The sequence below is a fragment of the Trachurus trachurus genome, assembly GCF_905171665.1.
Source record: "Trachurus trachurus genome assembly, chromosome: 19".
Taxonomy (NCBI): domain Eukaryota; kingdom Metazoa; phylum Chordata; class Actinopteri; order Carangiformes; family Carangidae; genus Trachurus; species Trachurus trachurus.
Genome location: NC_139913.1, coordinates 14,892,696 through 14,906,474, shown reverse-complemented (window position 1 = coordinate 14,906,474; position 13,779 = coordinate 14,892,696). Strand labels below are relative to the sequence as shown.

Sequence of the window (13,779 nt, the reverse complement as noted above, 5' to 3'; positions counted from 1 at the left end):
TACATATGTTTGCCATTGTTACGGGGTTTAGTGAATATCATGTAGCAGGCCTAGAGGGAGCTGGCAGCCAGCGGACCTGCGACACACTCTGAATCCTAAACAGTCTCTCCTCTCCACCAGCACCACCGCTCTGCTCCTTCATGAACATGATTTCTCTTTCACTCGCTCGCTCTCTCTCTCTTGCTGGCGTTCTTGCTCTGGCTATAGCTATCATCTCACACACATACACACACACACACAAACTCTCTCTCACATACACACGCACGCACACAGGGGTTGGATCGTGGAGTGTCCCCGCTTGGCCAGCGAGGGACTGGGAGTGTCGGCCAATCTCTGCTCAGCCGAGTGTTAAATTAGATTCCGTTGCCTCTCTGTCAGAGTGTGTGTGTGTGTGTGTGTGTGTGTGTGTGTGTGTGTGTGTGTGTGTGTGTGTGTGTGTGTGTGTGTGTGTCTCTCTGTGTGTGTGTTCTTGTGTTAGTGTGTCTCACACACTCATGCATAACTCACTCACAGGGACTGGGTCACTGTCACACACACCAATGTTCATAGCAGGAGAGTCTTCTCAGAGTAAGTTTGCAGAAACACAGTCACCCTCATATTGTTGAAGATGATGATGATGGTGATGATGATGACAGCGTTACTACTGTATATTTATATACATATACAATGTGTCTTTTATATCACCTTTAAAAACCTGCTTCTAACATCTAAAAGTTACACTTGTACTAAAACTTTCTCTCCTGATTGGCTGGTTACTACAGTAAAGCTACAGAGAGAAGTCTGAGAGAGAAGATCTAAAATTACACAAATAGATCTTCTTATGGATCAACACTTAAAATAAAACACCAGAAAGGTCACCTATAAAACATGGGACCTGTAAGTTCAACAATTTTTTTTCCAGAGCCTCAGAACCATGAGTTCATGAACCAGCGTCATGGTTTTGTCATATACATTATTTTTTACTTGAGATTTTTCTGATACAGCACTATAACTATAATCTGAATGGATCATTATCATTTTAAAGGGATAGTTCCACATTTTGGCAAATTGGCCCATTGCCATAATCCCTATAGTTTTAGGAGTAGGTTACTTTTAATTGTCGGTGCAAGCTGTTTTTAGAACGGCAGAGCAGAGCCGCCAGCTGCTCAGAGCTACGCTACCGAGGCTCATGGAATTTCTTGGTTTCCCTCATCAAACTCGTCAAATACACAATCCAACAACTCAAACTCAAACTCAAAGCAGCAGTCTCTGCATTTACCTTGAAAACAACTCCATCTCGTAACGTTCCGTTATTATCTCATAGTGTGGTAAATGTGCAGGTCACAACTTGTTTCACAAGTGTTTTGGAGTTGCTGGATCCAGAAGAAATCCAGATTGATCAGACCAGTGTATGTTTTACATCTTTAGCTGACCAGGTGCATGTCTCTTCATGGAGACATTCTAAAACTACTGTATAGGGATTGTGGCAATGGGCCAATTTGCCAAAATGTTGAACTATCCCTTTAAACCTTGATTGCAAATGAAAACCAATACTGATAAATATGTAGATTAAGCTGATGTGCAGGAGTGACCCCTGCTGAATTAAAGTCCTCCTCTGTTCATCCAGTCTTTCTTATTTCACCCTCCTCTGCCTCGGCTCTTCAGGTGAGAGAACATGTTAAACCTGATGAAAGTGGAATCCAGCCATGTTTCTTTTTGTTTACCGACAAAACGTCTGCAGCGTTTTGGGGCGAGCGCTCCCTCTGCTTTCCTCCAACCTTTCTCTCCCTACATATCTTTCCTTCCCTCTGTCCTCTTTTCTGTCTAATGTCTGCAGTGCACATCAATATTAATCGCTCCCTGAAGCAACAGGTTTTCTGGCATGTTCGTACAGTCTGGCCAAAAAAAGCTGCATAAGGCAAAAAACACTGCAGTCTGTACAAGCGTGCACGCTACAGTCCCTCTGATGCTGAGTGCCGAGGCTCCGTTGGTGGACGCTGTGTCTTTTTAAGTATGCACACATTCCTTTTCTTTATTTTGTCTGTGTAAGAGCTGAAGTGACAGCTTAAACATCTGTGCGTGCATGTGTGTGTTTTGTGTGTGTGTGTGTGTTTATGTAACTGGCTGATTAGCCTGCACCGGCTCTCTGCACCAATCCTCATGACTTTGTCTCTGTCAGTCCGTAATAATTAAGCTGTAGAGGTGGGAGTGGGACTGAGACGGTGTGAAGCAGGCTGCTTGACACACACACACACACACACACAAAGTGAATTGTGGGGTTCATTTTGACTGTGGTTCCGTATCAAATCTCTTCCAGCTCCCCCTCTCTCACTAAGATCATTATAATACATTACACCCTACACACATACTCAACTGTGGTGCCGCTCTGTGTGTGTTGGTGTGTGTGTGTGTACAGGAACAGGTCCCTGCCCAGTGGAGAGCTTGGATAATGGTTAGTAGGGGTGGAGAGAAGCCCTGGGCTACTTTGGAAAATAGCTGAAGAGAAGGGAATCAATATTAGACATACACCCACTGTGCACCCATATGTGTGTTTGTGTGTGTGTGTGTGTGTGGACTTTAACCGTGCAATGAATGAAGCTCTGATTTCTGTCTAATCTTCTCTCACACAGACAAACAGTCAACTGTAAATTAGCCAACCAGGTTCAGTCTGTCAGTTCATTTAAACTTAGACTTGTCCGAGTCATATTCCAGGTGTTGGACACGGACACACACCAACACTTTAGCATGATGGATTTATTTATTGTGTTAGCCTATTAAAAGTGTTGGATACAATGAATTAAGGGAAGGAAAGTAAGTCAGCAGTCACTTGTCAGTGTTTTCCAAAGCAGCCCACATGAGCCAGCCACTTTTTATAATATCAGTTACCAAGAATATAAAACACAGAAGTTGTATCACAGTGTATTTTTTTACTTAATGTTTAATATTTGGTCATGTGGAGGAGCATCACAGGTCATAGTAGTAGTAGTAGTAGTAGTAGTAGTAGTAGTAGAGGGTCTGTGTGTTACATTGTGTATTGTCGTGTAACATTTAAACAACTTGAACTTTCTTATGACCTTGTTCCTTTACACAGTTAAAGCAATACTCAGCTCTACTCAACTCAACCCTACTCAGTTTGGGTCATTTTCCATTACAGTTGAAAACCTCATAGTTCCTCCTCAACATGGCAGGGGTCGTCATACCACTGCTGCTACGGTTGCGCCGTCTTGTTTTCTTTTTTTGGATCCTCTCATCAGCTCCAAAGTCACTCATCGGCAACTCGTCGATGGTTTTCCACACAGCAGCCATTTAACTCATGTGAAAGAATAACAACAGTCTCAGTACAGATCAGTGAGCGCTGTTGTTGGTGTGTTTTTAAAAATGGCGGGATTGGTTCTCATGTCGGACGTTGTGCTCATGACTCTTCATGTGACGACACTCTGGCCAATCAGTGGCCGGCAGTCGGATGATGTCACATGTTAGTATCGGCTCAGCTCGCTTGGAACCTTGCTAGAGGCAGTACCAGTAAAATCATCAGGTACCAGGTACTATCCTTAGTGGAAAATTAGAAAAAAACTGAGTCAAGTCAAGCAGATGTAGTGCTACTGGAAAAGGGCCATAAGTTTCTGTTTTCATCGGTTGTTGCTTTACTTGACTTTAACTAGTCCTCCATCCTCAGTGACCATATAGGTGATTTGTCTCTGTCCACTGATCCACAGAAGCATTTCATCAATTAGAGCCCAATCTGGCAGCAGACATATACTATGTAAGTATGCTGTCTATAATAAATTGTAGTACTGATAAACACTATGAATAAAGTAGTGAAGTCCACATTAGGAGGATGGTCGATGGATGGATCATTAGCACCAGATTTTTTCCTGGTCGTTTTTGTTTCTTTTATGATGACTTCACCCAAACTTCAATCTTTTCCTAAAACCTAACAAAATTATAACTTTTTTTTATTTATTTATTTTTTGTTGAAACTGACTATAAATAAATAAAACATAGCTGTGTGTAATAAGCCTATGGGGTGGACAGTCTCCTCTAACATGCATGAGGTACACTCATCCACCTATTTGAGTGTGTGTGTGAGAGAGAGAGAGAGAGAGAGAGAGAGAGAGAGAGAGAGAGAGAGAGAGAGAGAGAGAGAGAGAGAGAGAGAGAGAGAGAGAGAGAGAGAGAGAGAGAGAGAGAGAGAGAGAGAGAGAGAGAGAGAGAGAGAGAGAGAGAGAGAAACATACATGATGTGTAAATGGAGCTGGAGTCCATCAGACATCAGGCATGGCGCTCCACTGAGCCGAAGGGAAATAAACTCAATGAGGGAAAAGACAGAGGAGAGAGGAAGACACAGACAGAGAGAGAGGGAGAGAGAGACGGGAGGCTGATGCAGAGAGATAGATGGAAAGATGGAGGGAGAGAGGGATGGATAGTATGATTTAGCTGATAGGAGAAATCATTTACCAGCGCAATTTGTCGACAAGGATCTGGGGATGTCTCAGTGTGTCAGCGCCTCAGTCACTTTGATTGATGATGGATGTTCACTGACTCTAACACTCACTCTCTCACTCTGTCTCGGGCTCTCTCTAACTCTCTTTCTCCTCTGCCTCTATTCATGATCCCTCTTTGCTGCCTGAACCCCAGCAAGGCCAACCCTCTCTCGCTCAGCCTGTGTGTGTGTGTGTGTATGTGTGTGTGTGTGCGCACAGAGGGAGATGTATCACACCTCCGCTCATGATTTAGGCATATTAAAATGAAAACTTCCAGGTGACGCATTTTTCCCTGCAGCTCTCACTTCACACACTCCACTGCCATTATTTAACTCTGCTGTCTTTGTTCATGGCTCACTGCTGGTCCCTGTGTGTGTGTGTGTTTGTGCTGGTGTATGTGCTTGTCTCCGGTGTGTGTATTGACCAGGTGGGGCTATATATCAGCTCAGCTCTTTATCAATGCGGCGAGGCAGGGAGGCCTATCGATGTGGCTCCTTGTTTTAGTGAAGTGAGACTCGCCCCAGGCCACACGTCCAGCCTGCATACAGTCTCAGATTAACAGGGAGAGAAATCAGGCCGGTGTGTGGGAGTGTAATGGAGAGCTGGTGTAAACGCCTGTGACCTGTTCCACAGGTAAAATATATATAAACCTCAAAATTCTGCTCAGCCGGACAGAGTTCACCTTTTATATTCTTCAAAAAAAACAAAACAATGTCCTCGTTTATTTCAAGGTCCTATGTTTTACACGTTTGAACCACCTCATTGTAGTTTTACATCTGTTCTCTCAGGTCTCTCTCTGGAGTTCTAGTAAAAACGGTTCAATGAGCCAGTCAGAAGAGAGGATCTGAGCCTTTTCTGATTTTCTGAGTGATCAAATAAAATATAGCACATCCCGGGTAAACACTCAGAGAAACTAAATGCAGCAGGTTTTGGGAGGGCTAAGGGAAGGCTGTGCAGTGACTGCTTTGTTATGACATCACAAAGTTACAGACATCCTGACAGCGTCTTTCAAGGCTAATTTTCTGAATACAGAACAGATGAGTGTCTGTACTTTGTACTTTCCCAGTATTAATATAGAACCTAGACCTGGTGTATGATAAAATAATATAAGATTAGGACATCTACCTTTATAGAATGTGGGACCTTTAATATTTCTGCTTTTAGTAGCCTTTAACAACCACCATTCACCAAATGGCTGCAGATGGTCGTGGGTGAAAGGTCAACAGCTTGATGGACTGAGGCCAGTCAATCGGTTGTGAGAAGGAACAGAAGGAGCTGAACGGTTCAGATAGTATTATCAGACAGAGTGAGTACAGCTCAAAAGCTGGGTAGATGACATGGAAAAGAGTCTGGGTGGAAATTATAGAAAACAAGGAGAAATAAATATTGTTCTAAAAAGTTTGAATTCATGGTTCAAGTTCAAAGTTCAAGTTCAAACAGTCTTTATTATCCCCAAAGGGGCAATTATCTGGTGCACCTGCTCAACACATGGAATTTGCTCAGGCGTCATTTACACATTTACTTTTGCACTTGTGCTTATGGATAATGGGATGTTTCCATGGTCACAGGTGAACTATAAAAATAGTATTTTTATATTTAATTTTTGCATATAATGTTGTAAAATACTTAGCTTAGCACATTTCATTTATTCATAAAAAAAATTGAGTTATAGAAACACCTCTGTTGTCATTCTGTTGTCCCCTCTGGATCATCGTGTGAATGAAACAGTTTAATTAAAGGCTGATTTATAGGGTTCCTGTGTCCTGGCCTGTCTGACGTAGTTGTAACAGTGTCACTGTGAGATCAGATTGTATCACTGAGGAGATCACATGGATGAGACCTGAGAGAGAAAATGATGAACTTCAAATATCGTCAGTTGCCACAGCTTGAAAACAGTCAGTTAAGTGTTCAGCAGTGTGTATTGTAGAGTGTTCATTCAGCTGTTTGAACATCACAAATCATTTTAAAAAGCATTACTTGTATCCAGATGTAACAAGCACAACAAAGTTGTGTTTCATTATTGATGACTCGACTCGTTTGCTGCTGGAGATTCATTTTTTCTTCATTTGTATGTGAAGTGAGTAAACTCTAAATTGAGCAAAACGCTTTTCTGCCCAGGGAGTCGACAATGACTCTGCCAGAAACGACGTGGCTACAGTCAGCGAGCCATCGGCAAACTGCTTTGTTATGCTCAACACCATCAATCTCCATGCATAAGAATAGCCAACTTCAATACAGCCATCGATCGCAGGAACCTTTGGAAACAGCTAAGGTCAGAGCCTCGTCCCACCTCAAAAAGTTGCTGTGATTGATTTATAAATTTTTAAGCCATTTTCCATCAAGTTTCGGAGCAGCGTGGAAGAAAAGTGGAGCGCTAATATGTCAGATGAATTCATCATCATCGGCTGGAGGAAACAGGCATCTGACAGGCGTGTGAATTAGGACGAGCCCGGACAGGGGTGAAAGAGCAGGATACTCACGTTAGAAAGGAAGAGGAGGGAAGATCACAGTAACCGAAGCAAGCGAGGGATAAATGGAGAAAAGTGGAGAAGAAAGGGAAAATGCCAACTTCTATTAGAACCGTGGATTTCAAAACAGAGCTTGTCATCAAAAGAGTATCAGTTAATTGATCTTTCTCATCTCTTATAAAGGATGTAATTTGCATGGCTTTTCCTTTGGTCTACGTATATTTCCTATTCCCCGTGTGAGTGTTTGGGTGCATGTGTTTGTCGAGCATCTTTCTGCGGGGAGATTTCGGCGTGGGTGAGCTGGTTTGTGTTGTGATCAAACAGACTTTCTGTTCTACAAATAAACCCAATATTCTCCACTTGCCATGTTTAAATGATACACTTCCACTGTCTGCCTCTCCACCTCCACCCATGTCCGTGTGTTTGTTTATTTCTCAGCAGGATTACGGGGGGAAAAAAAACAAATTGAACCAAACTTGGTGGAGGGATGGGTCATGGCCCAGTGACGAACCCATTACATTTTTCTGCAGATCTGGTTTGAAGGCGGTCTGGGGGATGTTTCTTATCGCTTCCCTAAACATTGCACTGTTTTTAACTTAACACTTTCACCGATTCGTTGGAAATAAAGTTTGGATCTTGATGTAATAAATATGATATTCATATTAGTTATATATTTATAATATTTAATATTTATGTCATTGAGCCCTGAGTTTGAGTTTTTACAGTTTGGTGCTGATCTGACAGACGTGTAGGATTGTTTGGCCTTGGCTGAGGTACGCGCTCTGCTGAGTGCCGTTCTAGTTATTAGACTTGTTTATTGACGGGCCGACAGGTAGTTTGATGACTTCCTGTGTTATCCTTCCAGTCTCGTCACTGTTAAGATTTTATGACCAAACCGCGGCTGTTATTCTAACTCAGTTCGGATGCATGGATTCACTTTTTCTCTCATCCTCTCATTCCTCTAGTCTGTCTTATGCTCCCACTGTTCCTCTAATACAAAGACCTGACCCGAATTTGACTTTGTTATTGTTGTTATTCTGTAATATTACTCCACAAAGATTAAAAGTTGTTGTGTTTGGGGGGTTTTAAGTACTGACAGTGTGCGAGGGGAGGTAGAGGGTCATGGTACATAGTATTATGGTCCCCTGCTGGAATTAAAGTAAAGTGGGTATGAGCTCCAACCATTCATCTCTGTTTGGCAGCAAGACTGACACATTTTTGTTTCTGCAGTAAAAGAATTCCAGTGAACTTTCCTTCCCCCTGGGGATGGGTTCATCCTAAAGTTCGTAGCATGCTTTGAACACACTAGACTGTAAAAAGTGTTTTCAGACCATGTGTAAAGGGAGGACTAAGGTTTGTTCTGTATGTCTTACAGAGGAGCTCATTTTGATGCAAATAAAACCTGCCATCATACCCAGAAGAGACACGATGAATAATACAAATGGAGATAACAGTGTGCACTTTCAGTGTCTCTGAAAGTCACGCAAGGTGCTGCACATGAAAAAGTGACAATAGAAGTTGTGTAACGAGCGGGGAGGGAGAGTTTGAGAGAGGAGTACCAAACTTGCCACAACCTCAAACCAAACTGTGGTGGATTCAGCCCCCCTGATCCCACCATGACGCTGTCAGACGATCTAACAAGCACTTAGCTTGAAGGATACTGAGCCCAGTTAAGGCCAGCCAATTGAAAGCAGAATTCTCCCTGCTACTTTTGATTGAAAAGTTTGATCACTCCTGACCCCAAACTTGGGGTAAACCTGCCTTTATTCATAAAAAAAAGAAGTGAACTGGCACTTTCACTGCTTTTCCACCACTGTAGATGGAGTTCAGAAGCTTTACCATGACATGAAACCAACCTTTTCTTACCTGTTCTCCTCTTTTCTTTCCATCTCTATCCCTGCAGGGTAACCAAGAGGCCCCAGCTCCCCCTGAAGCCATGGCCCAGCCCTTCCCACCGGCCCAGTACCCCCCTCCACCACAGAACGGGATCCCTGCTGAGTACGCCACGCCCCACACCCACCAACCGGCCGACTACACGGGACCAAGCACGGTGGCCGAGCACGCCCTGACACTGTACACGCCGACACACACACACAGCGAACAGCCGGGAAATGACAGCAACACCTCCGCCCTCACAGCCAACACAGTAACGGTGAGTCTGCACTTTATATCCACGCTGAGCTGCACTTTCTTCACTAAGTCGTAACGCAGGGTTTAAAACATGGTGACTGCACGACAAGGGCAAAACAAATGTCAAGCTTCAACATGCAAACTTGAATCTTTCAATGTGCTGATTTAAAAAGTAAATGCAATAGACTAATCCAGAGAAATGAGTGCAATGCTACACTGATTTCACAACTGTAACATCTGTACAAAGTGCATTAGTGAACATTTATAAGACTTCAATCAGTTCCAGATGAGGTGCTCTATGCATAGCTGCTCCTCTGCCTCATGCTCTTTATACTCCACCCTCAGCCTGCTGTGATGGTGCAGCTGGAACCAGAACACACACAGCATCTCCAGTTGTTTACTATAGACAGGAGTGGCACCATGTGCAACACACTGTTACTGCCCCAGCACTGAATATTAGGATAATGGTCATCATTATCTCAGACTGATGCTTTCATACAGTCTGACAGACCTTCACTTAGTTAATACTTCCTGGAACTGAATCCATACACATCCAAAACAAATATAGTGAATGTTAAACTACACTATTAAAATATGGTAAATATGTTGTTGTTTTTTTTACTCAGGATCCTTTTGCTCATTATTCTGTTTAAACCTTGTGAATTTGTTTTTCTGTAATAGCTTTCCTTCCTCATGGTCGTTCTCGTTCCTCAGTAAACCTCACACCTGTACAGATGTTGAAATTTGTGTAAACAACTTTGCTCTCAACTAAGTCAGTGATGAAGCCTTGATGCTTCCAGAGTAAGTTAAAAAAAAAAAAAGTAAAACAAAAAAAAAAAAATGGCTGGTTCTGGTTCAGTTTGGGGAACTTTAAAGATGTATCTGTCAGAGGAGGTTGTTGTGTGTGGATGTGAGATTGATGCCAGATCTTTTGTGATTTTTAATTTAATTTAATTTCCACAGTCACAGGATCATGAAACCCTACAGGTACCTGTGTAGTGATCCAACTTATATGTGCCCTGTAGTGGAGGTATGGAAGCGTATTGCATTCACTTGATTAACTTATCTTTTGGTTTGGTTTTTGGATAATTTTTTACGTTTTTCTGACTATTTTTTTTCTGTTTTTTGTGGTAATATTTTTTCCTCCTGTTTTTGAGGGTCATTTCTTTCTGACTAAATGATATTTCAAAATCCTGCGAGAAGCTCCCATCTGCAAGTAACGTTTAACCTCTGCAGTCAAGCCTCCACTTCATCACAGATCTATTACATCTTAGATCCATGAGACACATCCATGGATATGCTCCACAAAAAATACAGTCGAGCTGTCACCAGACATTTGTTGTCTGATGTAATAATATATTATGTTTCAGTTGTTTGTATTTTTTAATAATACAAACTTATATTACAGCGTTGTATGTTTCATATAAGGGATGCTTGGACCAAACTGTAGATATGTCACAAACCGAGGTAGAATTCACTGTGCAAGAACTGCAATTATTAAAAAAGTGCACAAAAAGATACTATTGCATATGGCTGGAAAAACCACCACATTTTATATTATTGAATCATTCCATTCTATAGTTAAAAAATATTTATCTTCCAGCAGTAACTGAAAAACTGCCTGTGAACACATCCTCGGTTCATTTGTTCAGTAATCTGTGTCTTTATTAGCAGATGATTGTAAAAGGAGATATGAGATACTGTGGGCTGAATATCTCTTAAAAACACAATGTGATGCAGACAGTAAAAATCAAAAATTCAAACTACTCTTTCATAATTTAAGGTATGTATATTTTAGCGACCAGTCCCTTGAGTGCCATTCTGCTTTGAAGGTTTTAAGGTTTGGAGCTGGTTAATTGAGGCAGAGAGGTTCCTCGCTGCACTCAGCTCAGCCCAGATGCTTTTGTAGTGGTGGGGGGTACGCTGGGAAGAATGCAGGGAGCTGAGAGCAAAGCCTCTCCGGCTGACTCTAGGACTGTCTTTCAGAAGTTTCTTTGACGCCGCACTTCACACAACATGAAACCTAAAAGTTAAAAAAAAAAAAGTCAAAAGTACCCCACCCTGTGCTCCCAATAAGACTCTGAATCAGAGAGGATGCATAAGACAAGAAAGTAAATGAGATCCAGATGATATATACCAAACTGTTAGATTTCATTTAAAAGGATTTTAGTATTCTCTTGGACCTTCGCTATAAGATCAAGCTGGTGTGCAAGTTCATGTTTGAACTGTGCAATCGCACGCATGCTGCACGCACACACACACACACACACACTCATGGCTGCAGGTCGCTGACAAATGAGCCATATTTCAGCTGCATTTCAAACTGCACACACACACACACACACACGTACACTTACACACACACGTACACTCTAACTCCATAGTTAACTGTAGCACCACTCGCTTCTAGTTGAAGAGCCTTCAAGCTGTCAGGCCCAATAAGACTGGAGCATGCTGGGAAGGTATGGGGACTGTACTGTATAGACAGTGATGGCAGAGTTGGGCAGTCCAGTGAGAGAAGACTTGGTACAGTCAGCATTACTGGGAGTGTTTTACAGTCACTGTGGAGAGTTTGTCACAGGCTGTAATTGTTACTGTCAAGAGACATAGTTGGTGGAGGATAAAGGAGTAAGACACCACACACACGGTCACTGTGGCCTAAAAGACACTTACTGCATTTATTGTCCAAAAATATAACGTTAGAGCCATACATCAGCCTGATGCTGTATTGTTTTCTTGACTAAAAAAATGAAGATTAGGCTGTCAGTCAGAGATGGAGAACCAGGACTCCTCCTCAGCAGCGGTGGCTCAGTGTGGGAGAAATAAAACATCAGAGAGAGACAGAGAAAAGGAGCCAGAGAGTGAGAGAGATGGATGCGTGGCTACATGGTCCACTGAGGTTTCCCTCGTCTGTCTCCCTCCACAGCTGACTGTCCGGTGCAGTCCAGCCGCTCCACCACTCTGACGTGTTTGCATCTCTGAGGTCGTGAACAGTGTGTACTGCTGCTGAGATAAAGGCGTCGCTGGACCACTCTGACAAAATAAGTTGTAATGCATCAGAGCGAGTTGTAACCACAGCTGCCAATGAGTCCAGTAAAAACACCAGAAGGTAGAAGACAACAGGAAGCCAGACTGAGATTACTTAGCAGGATGATGTTGGACAGCTTCACCATTTTACACGCCTGACCAGTTGGACTACTGGCTCCATGTATTCTTCCTGCATTTCCTATCTGTCATTGTCAAATAAAAGCACAATGCGCAAATTAAAGTCCTTAAAGTCTGTATGATCAGATGTGCAGTTAACCATTTTATTACAGAAAGATGCAGTAAAGGATGAAAACTTACAAATCAAGTCTAAATTCTTATCTCACTCTGGAGTGGAAATGTAGGTGAAGTGAAAACCAAACAGTAAATACCAGTTCTCTGACTAATTAATGTTCATTTTTTGTTTTACTTGTTAATCACACATGTTCTTAATGAGACTGAAATGAAAATATGCTACAGGAAATCCTATTACATCACAAAATTATATGTTAGTTTACCCTCTGTTCATCACATGATGCCATTTGGATCTTTGAACAAAGGTGGATCTTGAAAGCCAGGCCTATTTTCACACGCAGTACTGATGCAGTTTGGTTGCATTCTGTACTGAAAAAACTGCTGATGATACACATGTACGTGTATATTGTATGTCAATGGAAAAACCTTCAACTACAATTTAATTTGGATTTCAAATGCTGTACTGTAGTTTGGTTTGTACACCTGTTAGATATTAACGTTCAATTCAATTCATATAATTCTTCTCAATCTCAATCCGTCGTTCCTCAGTGGTTCGCTTGGCGGCGGAGCAGCTCTGCTGGCATGGCAGACATGTGTGATAACATGGTTGTATGCGCTGTGAGATGGTAACCCCTCTGTTTGTTTAAAGGATGTTACTGTGAATGCCCAGCTTGATCTCTCTCCAGCTCTGAGTTGTTGATCTCTGACCTCTCTCTGGTGGATGTTGTTTGAACACAGAGGTCACCATGCAGCTTGACCTGCACTAAGTGAGGATATGTCCGTTTCTGCTTCTTCCATTTCAACCCTTTTCATTTGGACCTGGAAGCCTTCAAACTTTATGGATGTGGTATACTACATATCACTGGGCTTCTGTGTTTTTTTTCTCCTTGCTTATACTTGTGTGCGCGTGTGGGAGTGTGAGCGTTTATCTAATTCTTCTGTGTTAATCGACCTATCTTGTGGTGCACTGTACATATGTGATAGCTTACATTATAGGCCTGAGGAGGTGGGCTGCAGTTGCACTGCTGCGCACACACGTGCACACACACACACACGAGGGAGATCTAACTGGCTAGGTAATCAGATGGAGGCGTTCAGGGCAGTTTGGAGCTGTTTGGGTTGTGTGTGTGTTTGTCAATGGACAGGGAGGCTTCGTAGCACAGATTAGGTTTGTATAGTGTCCCCCCTTTCTCTCTCTCTCTCTCTCTCTCTCTCTCTCTCTCTCTCTCTCTCTCTCTCTCTCTCTCTCTCTCTCTCATAGACACACACACACTCACACTCTCGCAGCTTTGTACTGGTTCCCTGACGACAGAGAGGAAGCTCAGCCTGCTTGTGTATGATATTGTTCGTGTAATTATTTCCTTTTCCTGCCTGGCTGCTCTCACACCATGAATTGTAAAGGCATGGATGGCAACCACAGAGAGAAAGAGAGGGGGAGG

The 13,779-nt window shown here is 42.5% G+C and overlaps 1 protein-coding gene across 5 annotated transcripts in view; it reads left to right on the top strand.

Moving 5' to 3' along the window:
• Window positions 1-13,779, top strand: part of rbfox3a (RNA binding fox-1 homolog 3a) — a gene marked incomplete at both ends in the record, with an annotated part of 244,070 nt that overhangs the window by 185,479 nt on the left and 44,812 nt on the right. For 3 of the 5 annotated variants that reach the window (XM_083993815.1, XM_083993816.1, XM_083993813.1), the window contains one exon: window positions 8,835-9,083. In XM_083993815.1, the coding sequence (XP_083849941.1) occupies window positions 8,835-9,083 (249 nt within the window). Of the gene's footprint in view, window positions 1-8,834; window positions 9,134-13,779 lie in introns of all 5 variants that reach the window. The other 2 variants (XM_083993812.1, XM_083993814.1) reach the window with 1 other exon arrangement.